We start from the raw sequence: 25,136 nt of genomic DNA, 5'->3' as shown, positions 1-25,136 counted from the left end.
TTTCTTCATAACTTTCGATAAAATTATCATTGCTTGGACCATACTGCATGAACTTGGGCTGATGTTGGAGATTTTCAATCATCCACATTTGCAACAAAATTTTGCACCCTTCGAAGACCTTTGCCCCTGATTTACATAAAGTCAACACCCGATAAATGTCAGAGAGAATGATCGGGGTAAGGGTGTGATTTTTCTTGGTAGTGAGGACCTGCACGACTTTCGTTGTGCGAATATCAATTGTTAGCTCTTTGTTTGGGAAGACCATGATTCCCATAAAAGCCACCATGAAAGCGAAGCGACGGTGAATCTGCCAGGTGTCTTTGTTCTGTTTGTTAGTAAGGCCCTTTTCATGAATTTCAAATCCGTCCGGCTTTCCGAACCTTGAATATAGGAAGTTGAAAGAGCAACACCCGTTGACAACATTGCTTTTTCTGATTTGATTACTGATGTTCAGAAGACCAAAGAAGCGATGCACTGAGGGAGCCTTTGGGAATATCAGATTTTGATTTCTCAAATCTCCGTCAATACCAGCATATCCAGCTATCTCTTCTAATGTAGGAGTAAGCTCGAAATCGGAGAACCGAAAGACATTGTGAACAGGGTCCCAAAAAGTTACTAACGCCGCAATCAAATCATCACGTGGTTTAACTTTCATAATAGCTGTAAGAGTTCCCAAATGCTTAATGACCCATTTTTGACCATCTTCTTCTAACTCATGCCACCACATCTGAAGCCGAAATAAAAACTCATCTACATCTGCGAATGGTGGGTTTTGGGTGGTGCTCATTTTGTATCTGCGATTTAATTTTAACAAAATCAAAACTTATTTTGAAAACAGACACTCATAAAAAAATCATTTTTTTTAATTTAACACTTCTTCTTCTTCTTTTTTTTTTTTAAAAAAAATCTAAAACTATTTTGGGAATTGTCTAAAACAACCCATTTTATTTCTCGGCTCTCACAATGATTTTTTTTTTAATTAAGCTGGTCAACAAGCAAATCTGAGGCAAATGAATGCACAAGTAGCAAGTAGGATGCATCAGGATGGTCCTTTCATTTCGGGTTCACCTGTCCTAGACAGACCCAACCCCTGTGTTGAGTCTCCAAGGTCAAATGTACATGATGCAAATAGACGTTCCTACTAGGGATCCGGTACGAGGCTAAGTTATTCTAAGTGAAAAACCTGAGGCAAATTGTTCTAGACCTGGCTTACCCAAACGGACAGTTTGAGCCGAAATGGGGGCAACGTACCGGGAGCACGAAAGTCTACTCGGCCTAGTTACTTGTCCCAACTTCGTCTTATTTGATATGATTTCTAACAGAAAGGTGGGCCACGCGCACGTGTGCACCATAAATTTAGAAGACTCAGAAAGAAGGAGGGTTTCGTAGCAGTTTTATATACACAATTCAGATAATATTAAAGCGGTAAAAGCAACATTTAGCACATTAAGCATAAACATGTAAAAGCCAGATAATAAATAAAGCCAACTATAACAGTTATTTTAAGCTCGAATTCTCAAACCCTGAACCAGTGGTTCTGGGTCAACACACTTTTATCCCCAGCAAAGTCGCCAGAGCTGTCACACCTCCTTCTTCCGCCCCCGCGAGGGTACAAGGAGTTTTCTCCAATTAAAGGACAATCGAAATGAGATTTGTTTATTTATTTCAGAGTCGCCACCTGGGAATTTTACGGCGTCCCAAGTCACCGGTTTTAATCCCGAATCGAGGAGAATATGACTCTGTTTGTCATTCTGCGAACCAGAAATTCGAGTAAGGAATTCTGTTAATTCAGGAGAAGGTGTTAGGCATTCCCGAATTCCGTGGTTCTAGCACGGTCGCTTAACCATTTTTATACTTTTTATACTTGACTTGATTATCTCGATTTTTCTTGTTGCCTGATTTTGTTACCGCTTTTGTTTAGATTGTTTACAATTATAGACCCTTCTTGAAACGAATCACGCGTACGTATATTCGTATTATACATTTTTATAAATGTAAAGAATCGTGTCACGCATACGTGTACACAATAAGATTGATAATATTTTTTATATTTTTTATTATATATAAAAAAACTTGTGTTCGAAATTGTGCTTAAAATAAAGTTAAGAACGTTTGTCGCTCTTGTATGATTAAATAGTGAACTGCACATCTCGGGTTATATGAAATTAATTTAATATCCTCCGAAGAACCCCCTTTTATTTAAAAATTTTGCTCGAATTTGCGCGAACGCATAATCCGAATTGCCTTTAGAAGTATAATCAGGTCACGCGAACGCATCCCTAATTACACAAAATATTCTTGATGGTAATATAAATTCTCTGCAAATGTTTATTATGTCCATCTATTTTTAAATGTGAAAGTCATGGGAAATCACCGATTGGGACGCTTCCAAATTTCTTGAAAAGAATTCAAAATTTATTAGGTGTTGACCACAGGTCATATTTTATACGTATGAATTATATACCTCAAAACTATTCAAATTTAAATAATTAATGATATGAAAAACAAACAACGTGCAACTAAAACTACCATTTTTATCGTGAATACAATATCCGTATTTTGTTTATGTATTTTTAGTACTTGATAATTATATGCACAATTTGTCTGTTATTTTCCTAGGCTTAAGACTAAGTATATACATTCGAAAACTTACCAAAAGCGAATTACGTATAAAAACTAGGAAAAAATTAATTGATAAGCAAACTAATAGTTTTCGAAGAATTTTCATTGTTCTATTCGGAACAGATTCTTTTTGTATATCTTTGACTTAAAATGTTGCAATTCGTATTTATAAATCTCACCCCTTTCTCATCAACTTGTTCTTAGTCCAAAGTTCTAATTATTTGATTAATTCGCTTACGATGATTGAGTTTGGGATAGATAAAATCAAACCAATTTTTATTCTCGGTCTATGCAAGCTATTTACAAACACTAATTCTACACTTTGTAAAAATTATTGACATTATTTTTTATATACTATTTTTAAGAAATGAGTTAAACAAGTTTCTTAAATAAATGGACCATTTGTTGTTTGGAAAGAGAACTAATCTACAAAATGATTTAATAAAATGACATTACATGTAACATAGTTATACATCTGAACCATTCGCAATATTCCAACATCGTAAACGTAACGGATTATATCAATTCACCTTTAGCCTATTGGTTATACGCATAACCGTTATCATGCCATATACGAACAAAATACAACTTACATCATCTAGCTTTAAACAAAAATCGGATATTTGACGAGATACGCTAATAATGTAGTTTCTTGATATTTCCATACTATCCTATACTTAGCCAACAATATCACAAGATTTAATTAATGGCCAGCTTTCTGCCATATTCCCTATCTTAACAATTCAAAAATACATGTCATCACTAAACTTCAAAATAAATAATATTACCGCAGAATTTATACTACTTCAAAAGGCAAATTGGCTAATAGTTTATCATGTCAAGTATAATACTATATTAACCAACTAAAACAAAACTGAAACTTAACTAATAGATTTAGATGAGTAGAGGACATAATTGCAATTCTAAACTTCATTTACTTGCAATGTTGAAGCTTTTCATGACATGATCTACAGATATGTACCAGGAAATGAGGGTAAAAGAGGTAAGGTTCAGCAGTCACAACAGCAACAAAAACCAGCAGAAAAATGCTAATGATTTAGCAGATTTGATCCAAAAACAGCAAGACCCGTGAAAACAGACGAACAGTAGCAGAAATTTTATGAAAATTTCAGATCCAATCAAACAGTATCACCAAACAAACCCAGACAGATATGAGGACCATATTTCTGACTTCTCTTATTTTTTCTGTTCTGTTTCAGATTTTGTGTGTGTGTGTGTGTGCTTTTTTTTCTGTTTTTCTCTTCTTTTCTATCCTCCTCTATATCTGTTCTGCCTATCTGTTCTCTCTATCTCCTCTCTATCTCTGTCCCCTCTATCTATTCTCTCTCCCTGTCTCTCCCCTGCAATCAGTCCCAACACCCCCTCTTTATACAAGTATGCCTTTTTCTTTTTGTGCTGCCCGACCCCTTTTCCCCTTTTAAAATCAGAATTTCCCACTCAAATAACACTAAGTCTGGATTTTCAATTAATCAAAACAACTAAGGATACCTTTTTCCCTTGATTTCATCCCCTTCCACTTTCTTTGGTTTCCCATTAGGATTAATTAATACCCCACTGATAAAGCACTAGCAATAAAGTATCATGCTAACTGTTTTATTCCCCAAACACCCCTGAAAATCCCTTAATATTACTGCCCCAGACCAAAACTACCCAAACTTAACAATTATCTAAACTAATCTGCCTAACAGCTAATAACCAATTCCTAAAATAAATCAAACAAACATTCTATCCTCACAGATTGTGCCAAACAGGGAAATGCAATAGCTATGATCGATCCAGCATACCAAATTTCTAATAACTAATTGACAAAAACTGAATTCAAACATGGAACTAACAGACTGAACTTAAATAAAAAACATATTAATATCACACAGAACTCAGCAGAACCATTTAAACTGAAATTAGAAATCGAACTAAAATCAATACGAATGCAGGAGCTTGTCAGCATATTGACAATGCCCTGAACTGATTGCTTAGAGATCAGCATACACAACATCCATTTGACAAACTTATTGATTTACAAACAAGAACGATTTAATTGACGAGTATTAATTAACTGATTACCTACGACAATTGTCAATAATCAGTGTATAAATAATTAGGCAGTTTCAATCAGTATTGACAAGAACAGAGATTTTAACAACTAATTGATGAACTTATCCGAATCGATTACACAGCCTATAATTATTCACAACAAAGAACAGAAACAAATTCGACCAAATAAAAAGGATACTGGGAATGAAAAGATGAATTGAGAGAATGTGGAAAATTAAAATACACAAATACACAGATAAACAAAAACCATAAACACAGGAAAAGAAAAAGGAAAAATACCTCCAACCTTCAGAACTCATACGGACACAGGCTCAAATTAGGATTCGGACCTTTTGAGGTTGAACAGACTTTATTCGAAGTATTCTCAATTGAGAATACCTCGATTAAAGTCTCTTAGACCTCAATCTCTCATTTAATTTGGGCAATTTCCACGATTTGGATTTTTTAGGGTTCCTGATTCTTTGATCTAAAATTCGAACACTTCTAGACATAGTCGAACCAAACCAACGGTGTTTTAGGCACGAGGGAGGTCAGGTGGACAACTGGTGTGAGTTTGGGGTAGGTTGGGGTAGGGTTAGGTTTTACTCGAATCTTCAAATGAAGATTCGAGCAGCTCCAGGAAGATTCGAACCATGCTACTAACAGGTTCATGACGAGGATGGACAGGGGAAACTATGGTGTTAATTTGGAAGCCATCAGAGAAAGTTGGGTTTTCAGACCAAACTTTGATCGAAGATTTGAGATGTTGTGGCCTGATTCGAGGGAACTAACACCAGATCTGTAAAGAGGGTGTCGTGAGGAAGCTATGTTGTTAAGATGGGGTCATTTGGACCACCGGAACCGCCGTGAGGCGATTTCCGGTGGGCGGTGCACGGTGGTAGACGGTGGGGTTCATCTGGTCTCTTGAAAGAGACGATGAACAGGACAGGGGGGGTGTTTGGTTTGGGGGTGGTGTATGGTTTATGACTTATATACGGGGTGGGGTGGATGGACCATGGCCGTTGGATCAACTGAGAGCAATGGCCTGGATTAAACCACTCAAACAAACGGTGTCGTTTGGTCTCTTTGAGAGACCGGGTAAAGGTGGACCGGGTTGTGGGATCGGGTTTGTTATAAGCTCTGGGGCCATTGGATCAAAGAAAATGGGCGGCTCAGATTGAACACCTGAAACGGTGCCGTTTCAAATCAAACCAGGGCTGTCTTGAACCGTTTGATTTGTTCGATCAACGGCTTAGATTGAAAGTATCCAAACGACGTCGTTTAGGAGACGGCTGAGAGACCTGGTCCTGGACTGGGTTAGTACACACATTTGGCCTGATTTTTGTTAATTAAAAATGGCCCAGCCCAATTTTTTCTTCCTATTTACTTCCCCTTTTTTCATTTTCCTTTAATTCCTAATTATTAAATTCCTAATTTTAATTATAAAATCAAAATTACCCTTACAAAAATATTCATTACCCCTTAACAACCATTAACACACAAGACAAAACATTAATCACACCATGACATATTTAAATGGCAAAAATAGGATAAATGCATATTTTTGTGATTTTCTTTTTCTTATAGCTAAATGACGGTTTAATTAATTCTTAAATGCGTAATTAAATCCTAGATATGCATGCAACATGTATTTTTTATTTTATTTTCATTTTACTATAATAAAGTAAACAGTTACAGATAACACACAAATAATTATCCAAAAATACCACATAAATTCTAAAAATTGCTTGCAAAGAAAAATTATTTGTGATTTCTTTCGGAGTAGTTCTTGTGAGGCAAAAATCACGTGCTCACAATAATTATTTAATTTGAGGTGAGATCATTTAATGGAACAATTTTGCTAGTATAAACGAACTAAATTGACCTTTGGTGGAATCTCAAACAACATGGATTACATTAGTTAATGGAGTGGGAGAAGGCAGTGAAGATTTGGTTTAAACCGAAACCGTACCGAAACCATACCGAACCAAACTAAAAAATACCGAACCGTACCAAAATATTTTGGTACGGTATTTGGTATACACAATTGATAAACTAACTACCGAAATACCGAACCGAAATTCTTAAATACCGAACCAAAATACCGAATTCTCACCCCTATTTAAATCCGAATTAAACGATGAATACTGATGTAGATTCGTGAAATGTAATCATTTCTGGATATACAACACTTACTCAAGTCGAAATCGTGAAAAACCTCTCTGGAGTCGCCCAAATCCGTGCTTGAATGACCAAAAATGGAAGAAATTTCGGATTTCTTCGGTTTATACACTGTCCAGGGGTATTATAACAATTTTACGAGTGCGGTCGTGCTTAGGCCGCGCTCACAAGGCAGAAACTTTCGAATATGCGCGGCCGTCGCGCACTTGGGCGCGCATATGACACAGGTCCAGTAAAATAGCCATAACTTTCTGTATACACCTCCAAATGACAAACGGTTTGATGTGTTAGAAACTAGACTCAAAGAAATTTAATTTAATAGGTTGTGCATCATACTTCTTATATACATGTAGATACGCTCATCCAAAGTAAGGTCTTGCGCGTACTCATTTGCAACTTTAGTCTATTATGTAATTTTTTCCAACTTGGCTTAGATTAGGACCTTCCTTAGACCTCATATCACTTATAGTATGTTTTGAACACTTGCTATCATACCCAATTGATATCAATCATGTTAATAGTCCTCGGATGAGAAGTAGAGTCCGCCCCCAAACGCATAACATAACTTATCTCTTCTTTCGCATATTTCAATTATTTGAATTTTACTAACTTTCAAAATTTCCAAAAATTTCGCAAAAGTTTCCTTTGTAACTGGGCCTATCCTCCTGTTAGAGAATCCCAGAAACCAATCCTAAAATATCATACGAATTTAGTCGAAACTTCAAATCATATCAAATAATGCTAAAACCGTGAATCACACCCCAATTCAAGCCTAATGAAACTAGAAACGTCCAACTTCTATATTCGATGCAAAAAACCTATCAAATCAAGTACGATTGACATCAAATTTTGCACACAACTTATAAATGGCATAACGAATCTATAAAAAATTTCAGCACTAGATTCCGACCCCGATATCAAAAAGTCAACCCCCGGTCAAACTTCCAAACTTAAATTTCTTATTTCCGCCATTTCAAGCCTATTTTAGCTACGGACATTGTAATAAATATCCGGACACACTCCTAAGCCCAAAATTACCATACAGAGCTATTGGAATCATCAAAAATCTATTCTGGGGGTAATTTACACATATTTTATCATCCAGTCCATTTATTCAACTTAAGCTTCCAAAACATGGATTGTTCTTTTAGTTAAATTTTGTATCATCTGAAAACAAAACTTGACCACTCTCACAAGTAATAATACACAAAATGACGCTACTTAAGACTTCAAATAGCTGAATGGGATGGAAATGCTAAAAATGACATGTCGGGTCGTTACAGTAATCGCTGGTTCACCACAGTTAAAAATGCTAAAGTTGAGATATTTTAGAATGATTATAAAATAGAGTTGAAAATGATCAACTACCAATAATGTACCAATCTGCTAACCCACTAATACATTATCCTTCATATTTTTATTTTATTTTATGAAGAGTAAGTCTTCGTCGCCTCTCATTAATTACAGTGGGAAAGTACTTACTGTTTGAAATTTGAATCACTTTCTTTCAGCTATCTAAGATTGATTATAAAATGTCTTAGGCGTAATAATTGGGCGAAGTCAACAAATCAATAATTAATATCTCAATTTAGATCAACTGGACCAGTAAACTAATCATAATTATTTAATTCGAGGTGAGATCATTTAATGGAACAATTTTGCTAGCATAAACGAACTAAATTGATCTTTGGTGAAATCTCAAACAACATGGATTACATTAGTTAATGGAGTGGGGAAGGCAGTGAAGATTTGGTTTAAACTGAAACCGTATCGAAACCATACCGAACCAAATTAAAAAATACTGAACTGTACCGAAATATTTGGTTACGGTATTTGATATACACAATTGATAAACCGACTACCAAAATACCGAACCGAAATACCGAATTCCCACCCCTATTTAAATCCGAATTAAACGATGAATATTGATGCAGATTCATGAAATGTAATCATTTCCAGATATTGAACACTTACCCAAGTCGAAATCGTGAAAACCCCCTCTAGAATCGCCCAAATCCGTGCTTGAATGACCAAAAATGGAAGAAATTTCGGATTCCTTCGGTTTATACACTGTCTAGGGGTATTATAGCGATTTTACGAGCGCGCTCGTGCTCAGGCCGCGCTCACAAGGCAGAAGCTTTCGAATATGCGCGGCCGCTGCGCACCTGGGCGCGCATATGACACATGTCCAGTAAAATTGTCATAACTTTCTGTATACACCTCCAAATGACAAACGGTTTGATGCGTTGGAAACTAGACTCAAAGAGCTTTAATTTAATAGGTTGTGCATCATACAACTCCTTATATCCATGTAGATACGCTCATCCAAAATGAGGTCTTGCGCGTACTCATTTGCAACTTTAGTCTATTATGTAATTTTCCAACTTGGCTTAGACTTAGGACCTTCCTTAGATCTCATATCACTTATAGTATGTTTCGTACACTTGCTATCATACCCAATTGGTATCCATCATGTTAATAGTCCTCGGATGAGAAGTAGAGTCCGCCCCCAAACACATAACATAACTTATCTCTTCTTTCGCATATTTCAATTTTCCGAATTTTACTAACTTCCAAAATTTCCAAAAAATTCGCAAGAGTTTCCTTTGTAACTGGGCCTATCCTCCTGTTAGAGAATCCCAGAAACCAATCCTAAAATATCATATAAATTTAGTCGAAACCTCAAATCATATCAAATAACGCTAAAACCGTGAATCACACCCCAACTCAAGCCTAATGAAACTAGAAACGTCCAACTTTGATATTCGATGCAAAAAAAACTATCAAATCAAGCCCGATTAACTTCAAATTTTGCACACAAGTTATAAATGGCATAACGAAGCTATAAAAATTTTCAACACTGGATTCCGACCCCGATATCAAAAAGTCAACCCCCGGTCAAACTTCCAAACTTAAATTTCTTATTTCCGCCATTTCAAGTCTATTTTAGCTACGGACCTTGTAATAAATATCTGGACACACTCTTAAGCCCAAAATCATCATACAAAGCTATTGGAATCATCAAAAATCTATTCTGGGGTAATTTACACATATTTTACCATCCGGTCCATTTATTCAACTTAAACTTCCAAAACATGGATTGTTCTTTCAGTTAAATTTTGTATCATCTGAAAACAAAACTTGATCACTCTCGCAAGTAATAATACACAAAATGACGCTACTTAAGACTTCAAATAACTGAATGGGATGGAAATGCTAAAAACGACATATCAGGTCGTTACAGTAATCGCTGGTTCACCATAGTTAAAAATGCTAAAGCTGAGATATTTTAGAATGATTGTAAAATAAAGTTGAAATCTTTGGTGGAATCTCAAACAACATGGATTACATTAGTTAATGGAGTGGGGAAGGCAGCGAAGATTAGGTTTAAATCGAAATCGTACCGAACCAAAATAAAAAATATCGAACTGTACCGAAATATTTTGGTATGTGATTTGATATAAACAATTGATAAACCAACTGACCGAAATATCGAAACTAAATTTTTAGATATCGAACCGAAATTTGGCAGGGAGAGCATATAATTTCCCGGAGTAGAACTTTACGCGGAGATATACTCAAAACGTTGAAACTGCCGAGACAAACGCCTGTGGTCAAAGTCCCAAGCACAGGAAGCTACTCCAGAAGAACAGATCAATGGAGAGCGGCGGCGCATTTGCAGGGCTTCATCGGCAACCCAGTTGTAATCACCTTCTCGGCCCATCACGAACCGCTATTAAGCTTCTTCCTCCTGCTAATTTCTTCACCGACAAACGCCGTTTTGCTCCTCTCCCTTCAAAGGTTTTTTGCTCCGCTCCTCTAATGCTCTTTTTCACTCTTTAGCTACTTTACTTTCAATTCGAAATGTCGTTGCTTTATAGTGCTTGTCTGTATTTGTTAAATTTGTGTATGTTCAGTTTAAGTTATATACATCATCCTTATAAATTTTGAGTTTAAGTTAACTTGAGTATAAACTTTTCTTTACACTCAAAGCTCCTTAATATGTGAAATTTGTAATTTTGAAATAAGATAAGTTAAGATGTGTATAACTCAAACTCTTTTAACATATAACTTAAATCCTTTTGTAAATCTGTGCATGTAAGTGTTGATTTTGGTTAATTTTGTGTCTTCAGCTTCAGAAGCAGTCACATTTTGCTTCTTACAGTAGTAATAGCTCCCAAAACAATGGGAGTGCTCTTCAGGTGGCCTCTCCTGCAAGGTAATTTTTTCCTTATCTTTTTATTGTTTTGCTGCTTTTGTTTTACAATTTAAATGTCCCACTCCCAAAATCTATTTTCCCTTCTTTATTTTTGATTTGTACATTTGGATTGCTATTTTGTTAATTTTGAGTATATTCAAACGCAGTCAATTTTCAAAAAACAAAAATGAAAATAATCAATATCATCACATCATGATATTACTCTCATATTTTTTATGACGGGGCTGTCTGGTCCAGCTTGGACGCACCTCAACTATTCCACCGGTTACTTGCTACCTCTCACCAGCTTAGTTATTGGATAACTCTGATGATTAAGGGTTAAGGCTTAGGAAGATAAAAAGAATTCACCTAGTATTTATTGCCTCCGCTAGAATTTAAACCCGAGACCTCATGGTTTTCTATCACTTTATAGACCACTAGGCCACACCCTTGGGTGCCGTGGAAGTACTCTCATTTGCTGTTTAAAAAGTGATAATTTTAAGGTCTTGTTTGTGAGTCCGTTTCTTCCAACATTTCCTGAATTAAGGTGGCTATTGTGCAACTAGAATGAACTAAGTTACATAAATCAATCAACACAAAGGTGCTACTTCTTGATTAGTAAATAAAGATGACAGTATCTGTCTATCTCAAACAATGTTGTCAAAGGCTCATTTAAGGCGCGCTTAAGCCCTAAAGCTCAAAAAAGCTCAGGGAGGGTGCTTCGCCTCACTTAAGTTGCGCTTCAGTATAGGCAGGGCACCAAGACATGCCCCTTATTGCCCATGAGTTCTATCTTGAATGGAGCAATGCTAGACTATAAATATAATCGGCAAATAAGTGTATTAGTTGTTAAGGAAAACAATATAAATGAATTTGTTACTTTTCTCTTGAATTACATATATATTTTATTTTTTCTTGCATTGCGCCTTTTTTAACTAAAGCCCCTACTTAAATTGCGCTTTGCGTTTAAAGCCCCAATTGACCTAGAGAGCTTTTTAGAGCTTTTCGCCTTTGACAACATTGATCTGAAATAGGTCGCCACATTTCATAGAACCAAAATAACTTAAATTATACTAAGATCCTACATGAATTTAGGTAGTCTCATCATGCAGAACCAAGATAGCCTAAATTACATAAAGATGCTGCATTTTTTTCCAACAAATAGCACATGAAGATAAAAGAGTTGAATTTAGGTTGCTATAGTGTGAGCAACGAGAATAGGCTAAATTACATAAATATGCTATTTTATTTATTATTCCCTCTGTTCCAGTTTATGTGAACCTATTTCCTTTTTGGTCCGTTCCAAAAAAAATGACCCCTTTCTAGATTTGGTAACAATTTAACTTAAACTTACAATTCTACCCTTAATAAGAAGCTTTTATAACCACACAAATATTCTGGGCTCCTTTTTGACTTGTTTAGGACCACAAATTCCAAAAGTCTTCATTTTTTCTTAAACTTCGTGCCCAGTCAGACAGGTTCACATAAATTGGAACGAAGGGAGTAGTATTTAGGGATGGCGTGACCTGAATTTAGGTGGCTGCATAAGGGAGAACCTCCAACCAAGATGTTGAGAGTTTAATTCGCTAATGGAGCAAAGTGGAAAAGGACCACTTTTGATTCTTGGAAGAAAGGTTCGGGGTGTTGGGTTTACCATATCTAAAAAAGAAAATAAAAAACTGCAACAATCTGAATAACCTAAATTTCCTAGAGATGCAACTACAACGAGATCTCTCTATAACAGCATCCCTATATAACAACACTTCACTATAAAAGCCAAGCTTTTTGGAACCAATTTTCATGTTATGTTATAATATATGTTCTATATAACAACACTTAGCTATAACATCCAAAAATATTCGGAACAAACAAGGCTGTTATAGAGAGGTTTGACTGTATTTATTTTGAGAGACAGACTCAAAAATATTTTACATGTTGCTTTGGTTCGACAACATAGACAGGAGCATCTTGGAAAATATCTGAAATCAGAAAAAGAGAAAGTACAAAATGTCTTGCGCATCACGGGATAATCACTACTTTTATTTTTTCTTTTGGGGCAAATGGATGGTGTGGTTGTATCCTGCACTAACAACTAAAGAAACGAATATCACATTGTTACGAAATATGAACTAGTGACGCATAACCAACATAAGCTTGGACAGGAATATGCTTTTATTGGGCTTAAGACCTATTTATCTAAGGGGCCTTAACTTTAACCTCAACAGCCTCATTGGATCATAGGCTAGTCATTGCAGATATTGAAGATATTACTTATTAGCCTTGAGAAGTTGAGGTGGTTAAATCTGCCCGCTTTTGAACCAGCTTTCATTCTATGCAACTACATTGCGGAATACAGCAATTCTAACAAACAAAATCATAAAAGTAGAGCCTGCTAATATTGATACATCAACACATTTTCCTGTAATTAAACAATTTTTTATTTTCAGACCATCTATCAAGTGCCCTGCTTGTTTGCTCACAAAAAAAAGTTAGAGATCATAAAAGTAGTGCCTTTCTTGTTTTCTTGCTTGTAGACCAACTGATAGAAAGTGTGTTTTCTTGTTTTCTTGCTAGTAGACCAACTAATAACAAGTGTGTTTTCTTTATAAAAACAGTACAACACCTGAATTAGCCGACATCGATTGGGATAACCTTGGCTTTAGCATTACGCCTACTGATTATATGTATATCATGAAATGTTCTCGAGATGAGAACTTTTCTAAGGGTGAGCTACAGCGTTTTGGGAACATCGAGTTGAGCCCATCTGCTGGGATATTAAATTATGGACAGGTCTGTTTTGCACCTTATCTTGGTATTCATTTTCATTTCCAGCATTCTTTTTGTTAATCTTAAATACATTGCTTATGTTATTCATTTTAATGATTACTGTTCCACTTTCATCTGTCAGACTTTACTTAAATGCTTGTAGAAATATTGATAGGGACTGTTTGAAGGTTTAAAAGCCTATAAAAGACATGATGGTAATATATTGCTATTTCGACCCGAGGAAAATGCTCTGCGCATGAAGATGGGAGCAGAACGTATATGCATGCCTTCACCATCTGTTGAACAGTTTGTGGAAGCTGTAAAAGCCACTGTTTTAGCAAATGAAAGATGGGTAATGACTCACTTCAATCTTAGTGGGAAATCCTGTTATTGGGAGATTTATGTCCTGACTTCAATTCCTTACTTCAGATTCCTCCTCCTGGTAAAGGTTCATTATACATAAGACCGTTGCTTATGGGGAGTGGAGCTGTTCTTGGTGTTGCTCCAGCTCCTGAGTACACATTTCTGATTTATGTATCACCTGTGGGAAACTATTTTAAGGTACTTTTTCCCGCATCCTTGGCTTACATGTGTATATGCTTTTTTGATGCATAGGCATAACACTTCTAGGATTTCTGCTCCTTATGATTTTTCCTTTTGCTAATGACTGGTTAGCTTTTGTATTGCCATAAATGTGACCATTGACTACTTAAAATATGGATCATATGGCTTTAGATGTTTGAAGTGTAATTAAATGCGTTCATCGATTTGAAAATTGCATATTTGTGTACAGAGGATGCATATTATAGATTTTCCCCCTACTTCTTAGTGTTATCCCCTGTCTGGTACTATAGAGTAGCAAGCCTTGCTGTATAAAATGTTTGTGAAAAAAGAGAGTAACTTGAAATGGAACAAGTAGAAATGTGTGGACGTGTGAGAATATGAACAGCAGAATGGAGTTAATTTTTTTCCCTTTTTGAATTTCTGTCGGAGGCAATTTAAGAAAGCTTATTACTGGTGTACTTGCAGTTAGTTGGATCATACCCCAGGCTTCGAATGTAACTTTTTATTTCGGTTCACAACTGCTTCTTTCAATGTTTCTTGCATATCACAGTCCATGAAAATATTAATAATTGGTAAAATGAATAGCTTAAGGTAGATGTCATGATGCATGCTTCTTTTACTCAAGAGAACTTTAAATCCAAAATTATCTGACTCTGCGTTCATTTGGTTTATGCCTGGCAATCAAACATAACTGCACTGGATACATGTACCAAGAAACTTTTCTATTTTGGAAAATTTTGTCATATATTTTCTTCAGTATGTGTGAGATTACCTTTCAAGTCAATTTTTTCTCTCTAGGACTACTTCCATCTTTACGAGATGTTTCAAAACTTATTCAGCTAACTATAGTACTTAATAAAACCAGTGATGAATTCACCATTCTGGTTTTGAAGTATCAAATCCCCTAAATTACCGGTATAAAACTTCCGTCAATGTTCATTCCTATTGGAGATGTAAAAGGACAAATTATTGTGGTCTGTTGTACAAATTATGCTTCAATTCTAAAAGCCTACGCCTATAAACGAGGAAGTCTTTCTGCTGAATTATGTGAAAATCTAGTTGTTTAAGTTCATCATGACCCATGAAATTACTGGTTTTTTGGTTATTCTCTCTGCTCGCTTCTCAAAGGTTCACTCTTGTTTTACACTTGATGTGATTACAAAGGGGGTTACAAATTTTAAATTCAGTAGTTACCCCTGCTCTTTTGTTTCTTACACTTCATATGGTTATTGAAAAGCTTGAGTTGCTGATTGAGTATCATGAGAATGAATTGGAATTAGATACAAGATTCTTTTTGATGAAGTTCTATTGTGAATGCTATCACAATATTCATTAGACCCGAATTCTTGTGGCTAAATTTTGAAATATTCAAGTTTGTATATATTCAAGTCCTTGATGTTATTGGTTGGAGAAAATATAGGTGATGTCAATTACAGCTGGTACATGAAGTGAAAATTTGAAGGAATATAAAAAAGTTAACACACCATCTCACAATCATCTTGCTACTTTCAAAACAAAAGATCATGGTGTCAATAAGGAATATAAAAAGATAGGAAGATGAAGGTCTGTTGTTAATTCTCAAACTTCGAGTGAGCATGGCGTCTTTTGTTGTAAAATTCCATGTTTGTGTTACGATAATCATGTTATGACTTGGGTCCCTTTCTACGGTCACTTCATTTTACTTTCTTGGCAGGAAGGTATGGCACCAATAAATTTGGTAATCGAGACAGAAATGCACCGTGCAACTCCTGGCGGAACTGGAGGTGTCAAGACTATAGGAAATTATGCAGCAGTAAGCTAGGTTTACAGAAAATCAGCTTATTTCAGATTTCTGTTTATGTAACATTAACGATGATAAATAATCATGAGGTCCCACTTAGCTTGTTTATCCTTTTTGTCACCATCCTCACCCTCTATTGTTCCTTGAATATTTGATAATGTCCTCTACATTCAGCTTTCGCCTTGAACTTCTAAATACCATCTAACAAGCATATAAAGTCATTACTTCAAATTTGCGCATTCTTGTGCAACTGACCTGGAGTGGTCTCTCTTATATCTTGGTTACACTTGATATTTTCCAAGGTGGGTTATAGTTTTATAATCACGTTATCCATGGAAATATCTAATGTAAACTGCCCTACAGTGGTCTGTCTTATTCCTCGATACTTTTGAGCTTTTCACTCTTGTGTTACACTTGACGTGATTACAAGGGGGGTTGTAGTTCTATAATCATATTATTTCCTGGAAATACCTAACTTTAAAGGGGAGCTGGGATCATGAGCAGAAAAAATGATTTGTGCTTCTAATTATTTGATATCTAACTTATAGTTCTGGAATAATACGAGTCTAAATGGACCAAAATGGGTATTGAGGATTCATATAGCTGACCAAAACAAGCTTGGGATTGAGACATGTTCTTGTTGAGTATTGAAAGTCAAATATGCAATTGTTGATAATTTCCTTTTCATCTTTGGGTTTTCAAATGCAGGTTCTGAAGGCACAGAGTGCTGCTAAAGCTAAAGGCTACTCTGATGTTCTGTACCTTGATAGTGTGAACAAAAGATACCTAGAGGAGGTTTCCTCTTGTAATGTTTTCATTGTGAAGGTATAATATTACGTCAGTTTTATCTGTGCATGTTAAGAATATGGCGGGCCGATAAACATTGTTGCTAGCCTAGAGAAGAGTACAGTTGTTTAGATTCACCAAGTTTTTGTCAAACAGTGGCATTTGTCCTACATGGATACTTTAAATTCTCTGCACAGACTTCTTTAAAAATTATTGTATTGTTGAAGGCCACTATTTCTTTTAAATACTATTTTCTCAGGGTAATCTGATAACAACTCCTGCAATTAAAGGAACCATTCTTCCTGGTATTACACGAAAGAGCATAATTGATGTAGCTGTAAGCCAAGGATTCCAGGTACCCCTGTTTGCCTTTACATTAACATGCTTGAGTACTAATCCTACTTGCCATCGTATAATGGTATGAATACTTAGTTTTTGTGTTTCATCATGGTGCAAGCATTTGGAGTCCTTTTTTTTAAAGTTGAATTATCTGATAGCCTTGGTATATAAGAATATATAGACCCTGTAACTGAACTAAGGAAGACGTAAATATGATGTTCGTCATATTTGTAATGAACACCAGGCCAGAAGACTCAGAAGAAATGAATATTGTGCTTGCCCAATCTTAGCATATAAGATTCTGACTTAGTTGAATGAAGATAATTATGGGTTTTACATTTTCAGTGGATGAGCAACAAAGATGTCGCGGACTAGGGGTGTCAAATGGGCGGGTAGGGCTGAAATTAAGCGGGTCAAAATGGGTTGAATTTATAAACGGAACTAATTGGGCTAAAAAGCGGGTTGGGTCATGACTGCCCAATTTGACCCACTTAAAATACAACAGATATCAAGTTCAATGATCTAGATCAGGCCTCACATTTAAACTTTGTAATGTAATTATCTTCCAGTAATATAAAACTCCAATGATAGATCAGCCCAACCAGTAGTGTTAACAGCATATCAACTGCCAGCCTAATAGGTATGCTTCTATCTGTTTTTTGACAAAATAAAGGTTTCCAATAAAAGAAGTACCAAATATCCACTTGACAGAAGGCTCAAAATCAGCCTAATTACAAAAATCTTTTTGCATATCAGTCCCAAGCTCAAGCATTTCGAGACTGTTGTTGTAGGCACTAAAATTACAATTCGTAGAACCAAGAAATACTTGCAAACAATTTTTTTGCAGTACACACACAATTCTCAGCAACAATGAACCAACTAAATGGAATACCAAGTTTGCATAAGCTATGTTAGAAACTAATCTATCAGCTTGGTTGACAAATCTAACTCCTTCCCGTGAACCTAAACATCATCTGATGATAAAACTTTGAGAAAATCCATTAGAGCAAACTAATTGCTCCTTCTACATTCGAAAGAAACAGTAGGCTTGCATCGGTCAAGATGTCCACAAATACTCCATAAAGAACCAATCATCACAACATGACCTGCACAAGAGCACATTATCAGCTTAATCAACATTACCTACAAGTAAAACCAATTAATGGCAAGAAAGATTGATCAAGAGACCATCCGACTTCATTGAATTCTTATCTCTTTGGGTCATTGGGTCATCATCTGCAGGATTCATTAACTACACAAATGTATGGAAGTTCTATAAGCACAATCTAAGGATAACAAGCAAACTAATAAGATAAACAAACCAAGTCAGATAGGAACAAACCAGAGGAAAATAACAATAAAGTGTGCATGAAAGGTTATACCAATACTATGAAAATCAATTCCAACTGTCACTGCCAAGTCATTTACGGAGAAAGAAACAAAAAAACAAAGGCCTTGTAGTGACAACAACTATTCTCCAAGAGGATAGAAACTTATTCGCCCAATTAAAAACAAATAATGACTATTTCTTCCCGAACTCTCCGTCAAAAAACGATTGTCTAACTTAATTGCTAATGTATCTGGGAAGGCTAGAAGAACAAAAACCTGCAGATATCACCAAGCTACTGAAAGTTTTAGCAGCAATTTTCTCCACGTCTATTGCATTGATCTTCCTCTTCAAAATCAACAGTTGTTATATACATACAGATTAAAGAAAAATTGTCAAGCTACATGAATGATTTTATTAAACAAATTATATGATAATATTTTACCTTGCTGACCATAAAGCCAATCTCGTGAACACAACTTAGCTTCTGCATTCTAAGGTAAAATAGAACTTCGTATTTACCAATAACACGACCACCGATGCTGAAAATAGACTCGGATGCAATAGTACTGATAGGAATACATAACAAATCACGTGGCATCAGAGAGTTTTCCGAAACTTAAGCACATCTAGATCTTCATTTCCTTTGCGAACCAATACGGGCCCTTCCAAGTAAAAATCTAGTTGTATCTTTTCTAAACCAAGTTCAAATGGACTTTCTTAAATATCAAACTCATCCATTTCATCCACCATTTCAACATCACATCCACCACTACTACTTCCTATCATATCAACACCAGTAATTGGACATTTCAAGTACTTCTTAAACAATTTATGCATAGTATCTTCAACAACCTTTACCTTTTCATCAATTGAGTGGTGGGAGTGGTGAAAAATTTCAATAACTAAATTATATGGAATTTAAACATATGGAATTATTGTAATAAACGCATTAGTTGGTGTCCAGTTGTATTGTAAAACAAAGGATAAACTTTAAATGGTCAAGTTTATTTATATTTTTGTGGAACATTTTTTATAATGATAAATTTCCTTGACTTTCATTTTCTCGTTAAAAAAAATGGTAGGATTGTTATCGTATTTATATTTGAGAAAGAAAAGAAAAGAAAAGAAAAAAAATACTAGATGAAAAGACTATTTAGTTTAGAATCCCACTACTCATGCATAGTCATCACAGTGTTATCAAAGGCGAATAGCGAAAAAAAGCTCTAAGGTAGTAGGCATATATAGAGAAATAATGCTAATATGTATGTATAGTCAAAGACTAATAATTAAACGCATACAATTTACGATAAAGTGTTATATAAATTGTTTGACCACCACCACATACTGAATTGCGGCCACCCTGAGTCCAAAGTAGTGTTTACTATCCTCGGATCAACCACGGGCCCCATGAGATTGTACTACCTTTTCACATCAAGCTATTTAAGATCTTCACCTTCACCTTTAATTGTAGATGTAGTCTTTATATCTGTATTTATATTGATATTGCTCATAATTATTTAAAATTCAGTTATAATGTAAACTTAGTTTTAATGTAAAAACCCAAAAAGAAAAAATGTAGATCCTAAAATGGGGAACTGTGTATATATGTCAATAAAATTAGTAATTTTGGAAATTAAGGCTAATGTTAACAGGAGACGAGCAATCAATTTATTTGCCCCTGCAACATTTTTCTAAAAACTCGTACCTAAGATTTTTTTTTAATAAAAGGCCTTAATCTTTTCAATAGAGTATATACACACACAACATATGCAAAAGTTAATGTTTTCTTTCCCTTTTGTCATACTTGTGTATAATGTAGTATTCTTAAAAGACAAAACCTTTAACTTCAAATAATAATGATATTACTTATATCAGTTAGAAATAATTCTAGTTAATAAGATATTAGCCATGTGTTTGCATTATACTATCTTAGATGTTAATGTAAAAAACTTTATTTACTAATGTGAAGATTTGAGTAGTTTGACTCAAAATTCTGAAATATTTCTACTATTTTCTAAAGATTTTTATACCTTTTTCTTCTTCCAACAATTCTACCATTAGAAATCAAACAAAAACAAATCAGTTAATTAATTTGAAAAGAAAAAACATAAACCAGTAAATATGTTTCTAGAACAATTTCCCACCTATAACTCACTTCAGATGTTCATAAGGCAGATGTTCCTTTTTTTTGTTAACATCTATCAAAAATCCTTCAAATTAAGCTTGCATTCTCTGCATTCTGCCTGGACCTCAGTCGCATCTTCACCAACACTTTCTACTATCCTGCAAATTTTTGATTCGTATGTGCCAAGTGAAAGGTCTTTAAACAAATGGTCTTATTTAGCATTAAAGGAAGCTAAAACGTCCAATTGAAAGATCACGAAAGTACATAATCTGCAGCCTCATGAACAAAAATGCATGGGAAGATATAGCAGGACCATTTTGGATTTTCGTTATCCTTCTCATTCATCAAGTGTGTATATGCCCCTGACCTATGTAGAGCTACAATACAAAGGTCCAGGATTCGGAATTAAGGAAAAAAAGTTAGTTATGGACTGCTTGCAGTAGAAGGAATGGTATCGGGCCGATGAAAAATGTAGTTGATGGCAAAGTGGTTCTGTTTTTCTTAATTATCTGGATAATGACACATGAAAATCAGATATAATTGTCCCTTTATTTAAGTAAGAACGACAGATTTTTCTGAATAAGAAAAACGCATACCAAGTACATGTAGTCATCAAGGCCCCAGGACATTGTCATCATTTTATCAAGTCCACATCGTTCAGAATAAACTCCATATTAAGTTAGTAACACACATCATTTAGAATAAACTCCATATTAAGTTAGTAACACACATCATTTAGAATAAACTCCATTTTTTCTGTTGTAAGCTGAATTGTGGTATTCATGATCTTCCTTAAAATGCTACAGAATAGGCAACTGTGCAATAAGAAAAATGGAGTTCTAGGAGGAAAAGCAAGACCCAAATTCACTGCATCAACAAATTTCACCAAATCACAACAGTTCTGTTCTGGAAGACACAAGTCAACTTTCATGAAATCCGAAAAAAGGAAGAAAATATGAGTTATAGCAACAAAAAAGAGGAGAATATGAGTTGTAAAAAAAGAAAAGAAAAAGGAAATAGCATAACCTTTTGATTTCTTTCCGTTAGTAAATTGGTTTTACGTCTACTGCACCTAAAGAAAAAAGAGGAAAGAAAAGAAGTAAAGGCAAAAAATTTAAAAAATAAATAAATAAAAAGGACATGAAGAAAATGAAGTTTTGGAAAGAATACTAGTATGGTAAAGACTTATCGTATCAGCATTCTGTCTTTGACAATTTCAAATTGTGCCTTTTCATCTCTTTACTTTTCTCTTCTTTCATTTCCTTATGTTTTTCTTTTCCTTTTTCATTTCATATTCCTTTTCTCTTTTTGTTTCCTTTTTCCTACCATTCAATTCCTCCGAAAAATAAGAAATTGTCAGTATATTAATCGTTATTTGTCTCTGTAACATCTTATGTGCACGTTGTTTTTGGTACTATTCGACACTTCCCATGAAATTTCTTCCTTTTCTTCTTTGCTGGATTTCTTTTTATTTTATTTTATTTGGGTGCTATTCGACACAGCCCACTTCTAATTCATCTTGTGCCCAACCCATGTAATGCTGGGCGGGTCATCAATCTTTTGGCCACATTTGACACTCCTATTGCGGACATACGTTACCAAGAGTTGTTTTCTAGTGTTAGCTGTGAAATGTTTGGCTTACAATCTCTAATTTATGCAACAAGAGCAATGTTTCTCCATTGCTTAAATCATCTACACAGAACTATCGAGTGATAGAATTGAACTTCAATAACTATGGCATATATGTTGGTCATCGGTCTGGAAGAACAAACAGAACCTTTCAAGTTCAGTTCTTTCCACAGTGAGTCAAATTTGTAGCAAGGTCGTTTTGATGATTAGGTTCCTGACATAATGATGAACTTTACCTTACCATTAAACAATTGAATTTGGGATTGGATCTATCTTTTAAAAAAAACAAATGAATTTGGGAAAGAATGGGAACTTCCTTTACTTTTTCTGCAAGTAGTTCACTTGGTAGAGCCAGTCACTAAATACTTCATGCATGACAGGACTATTATTCTAACACCATAGGATTAATATGTAGGTTGAAGAACGGCATGTGTGTGTGGACGAATTGCTTGGTGCTGATGAAGTGTTCTGCACAGGAACTGCAGTGGTTGTATCTCCTGTGGGCAGCATTACTCACATGGGCAAAAGGTATGTACATAAATTGGAATGGATCAACATCATTAATAATACAACCCTTTTCAGTGTGTTATCTTTTTAGTTTTGTTTCTCTCCTGCTGCAGCTAGTGAGACGGCCATGAACGTATGCCATGAGATAGTGATTTGTAGTTAGTTAGTCCTTTTCAATACATGAATACTAATGCGAATGTTCGTATTGTTGGGTAAGTAAACTTGGGAGAAATAGAAAACTAATGGGCAATGGCTTTGATAGAGTAATCTATGTCCAGAAGGATTTAAAGCCAAAATGAAATCCAAGTTCAGCAAAACTTGAATTTCCCCAGTAACACAATTTGAATTTTTCAGAATATTAATGAGAGAATTAAAATCTGACTTCAACTAGGTTTTGGAGGTGAAAGGTAATTTTATAATACCTTAAGACACGACTGTTGGAACATGCAACTTTTTGACAGGCACCTTCAACCATCATCTTTTTATTTGAAATTTGCACTCGCCTTTTCTTCTCTTTCTAATCACAAACTCCACTAACACATATGTGGACGTCTATGCATGACTTTAGAAGGAAAAAACTATCTAGGTTTGGAAGGTTTTGATTAAAGACCTGCTCGTTTACATTTTTGCAGGGTAACATATGGAAGTGATGGGGTTGGTCGTGTATCACAACAGTTATATTCTGCTCTTACTAGCCTACAAATGGGACTATCAGAGGATAAGATGGGTTGGATTGTCGAGCTGAAGTGAGCTTTTGCATCTAAGGGATAGTACCTTTCACCTTTGTGTTCTCCTTGTGCTAAAGTTTGTGTGTAAGTTTTCGACTTGCCTCTTTATTAGTTAACAATTTCGGTTGATATCATCCCTATATGTATCTTTGATATGTACTGGGCGAAGGAGAAGTAACTATGGGATGATGTAAATTTTGGGGGAAGTGCATGGTTAGCCACTAATAACACATGTATTTACTTTTAAGCCACTGTTTAAAATGTCTTTAGTCTTTAGCCACTGCTTTAATAAACTTTACCTGCCCGGACGAAACATTCTTCTGCTCATAAAAGTTCAGAACCAAGTGTCCTTAACTTTTGAACTTGCAACTCTAAGTTAAGGACTTCAGGATTACATGTCCTTAACTTTTGAACTTGCAACTCTAAGTTCAGGACTCAGGACTACATGTCCTTTGAACTTAGAACTCAAACCTGTCCTTAAGTTCTGTGCTTGTAACTCTAAGTTATGGACTACTTGTCCTTAACTTTTGAACTTGTAAGTCTAAGTTCAGGACCTATTGTCCTTAACTTTTGAGCTTGTTAGTCTAAGTTCAGACCAAATGTCCTTAACTTTTGAACTTGTAACTGTAAGTTCAGGACCAAGTGTCCTTAACTTTTGAGCTTGTTAGTCTAAGTTCAGGACCTATTCTCCTTAACTTTTGGGCTTCTTGCCTAAGTTCAAGACCTATTGTCCTTAACTTTTGAGCTTCTTAGTCTAAGTTTAGGACTTTAGGACCTATTATCCTTAACTTTTGAGCTTGTTAGTCTAAGTTCAGGATGAAGTGTCCTTAACTTTTGAACTTGTAATTCTAAGTTCAGGACCAAGTGTCCTTAACTTTTGAACTTATAATTGGTGGGATGCAATTTTCCGGTCTACAACTTAGGTTTGTTCTTCTGTGGTCGTCTTTGCGCATATATCTCTCTAATAGGTTGAAGGCTATCGATTACTGTTTTTGCTTTCTCATTTATTGTCTATGTATGCTCCTCTCTATTTACTTGTTTGTGTACCTGTTAGGTTTTTCTTGGAGGATGGACAGCGGTCATGGCATCTCTTGACAACGTTGGGGTATGGAACCTCAGAGCAGAAAGGGTAAAAATATTTTTTCGTATTAATTTTAATAAAGTAGTGGCTATTTGTGCTCAGCGGTAAAAATACTGGATACAAACTAAATATCATGTTAAAAAGTGGCTATCCCATGCCATTTCTACTTAAAATTTTCCTCTAGACCCCAAAATGACACAAGTCTGTTTGGTGAAACTGCTTTTTCTGATATTTTCAATTTTATCTCGTCAAAATTCCATCGTTGTACATTTACAAGTTTATTCGACAAGTTGTAGTTCCTAGTCTTATAAATGCGTGGCCATAGATATGAGAGAACAAAAGGCTACCAAAAGTATAAAGAATGTTATGGTCGTTACATCAGAATATGAATTGCTTCTCAAGAGCCAGGAAGTTTCAAATATATTGTTTCTTCTCCATATTCTTA

The 25,136-nt window shown here is 35.2% G+C and overlaps 1 protein-coding gene across 1 annotated transcript; it reads left to right on the top strand.

Annotated features, from left to right (window-relative positions):
• The first annotated feature begins 10,348 nt into the window (after positions 1 to 10,348).
• Positions 10,349 to 24,907, top strand: LOC107824411 (branched-chain amino acid aminotransferase 2, chloroplastic). The gene is made up of 11 exons (XM_016651161.2): positions 10,349 to 10,659; positions 10,992 to 11,077; positions 13,672 to 13,846; positions 13,998 to 14,174; positions 14,252 to 14,383; positions 16,080 to 16,178; positions 16,875 to 16,991; positions 17,212 to 17,307; positions 22,791 to 22,903; positions 23,515 to 23,694; positions 24,665 to 24,907. The coding sequence occupies exons 1-10, from the start codon at positions 10,516 to 10,518 to the stop codon at positions 23,630 to 23,632; spliced, it is 1,257 nt and encodes a 418-aa protein (XP_016506647.1). The 5' UTR covers positions 10,349 to 10,515; the 3' UTR covers positions 23,633 to 23,694; positions 24,665 to 24,907.
• Positions 24,908 to 25,136: the final 229 nt, after the last annotated feature.

This window comes from Nicotiana tabacum, chromosome 21 (genome assembly GCF_000715075.1).
Source record: "Nicotiana tabacum cultivar K326 chromosome 21, ASM71507v2, whole genome shotgun sequence".
In the NCBI taxonomy this organism is placed as follows: domain Eukaryota; kingdom Viridiplantae; phylum Streptophyta; class Magnoliopsida; order Solanales; family Solanaceae; genus Nicotiana; species Nicotiana tabacum.
This window is presented reverse-complemented; position numbering and strand designations above follow the sequence as displayed.

Bases quoted from the DNA above. Each gene is read 5' to 3' on its own strand.
- LOC107824411 (XM_016651161.2), top strand. From the start codon at position 10,516: ATGGAGAGCGGCGGCGCATTTGCAGGGCTTCATCGGCAACCCAGTTGT. The intron at 14,175-14,251 runs GTAATGACTCAC...TCCTTACTTCAG, and splicing joins TTTTAGCAAATGAAAGATGG to ATTCCTCCTCCTGGTAAAGG. The intron at 22,904-23,514 runs GTATGTACATAA...ACATTTTTGCAG, and splicing joins ATTACTCACATGGGCAAAAG to GGTAACATATGGAAGTGATG.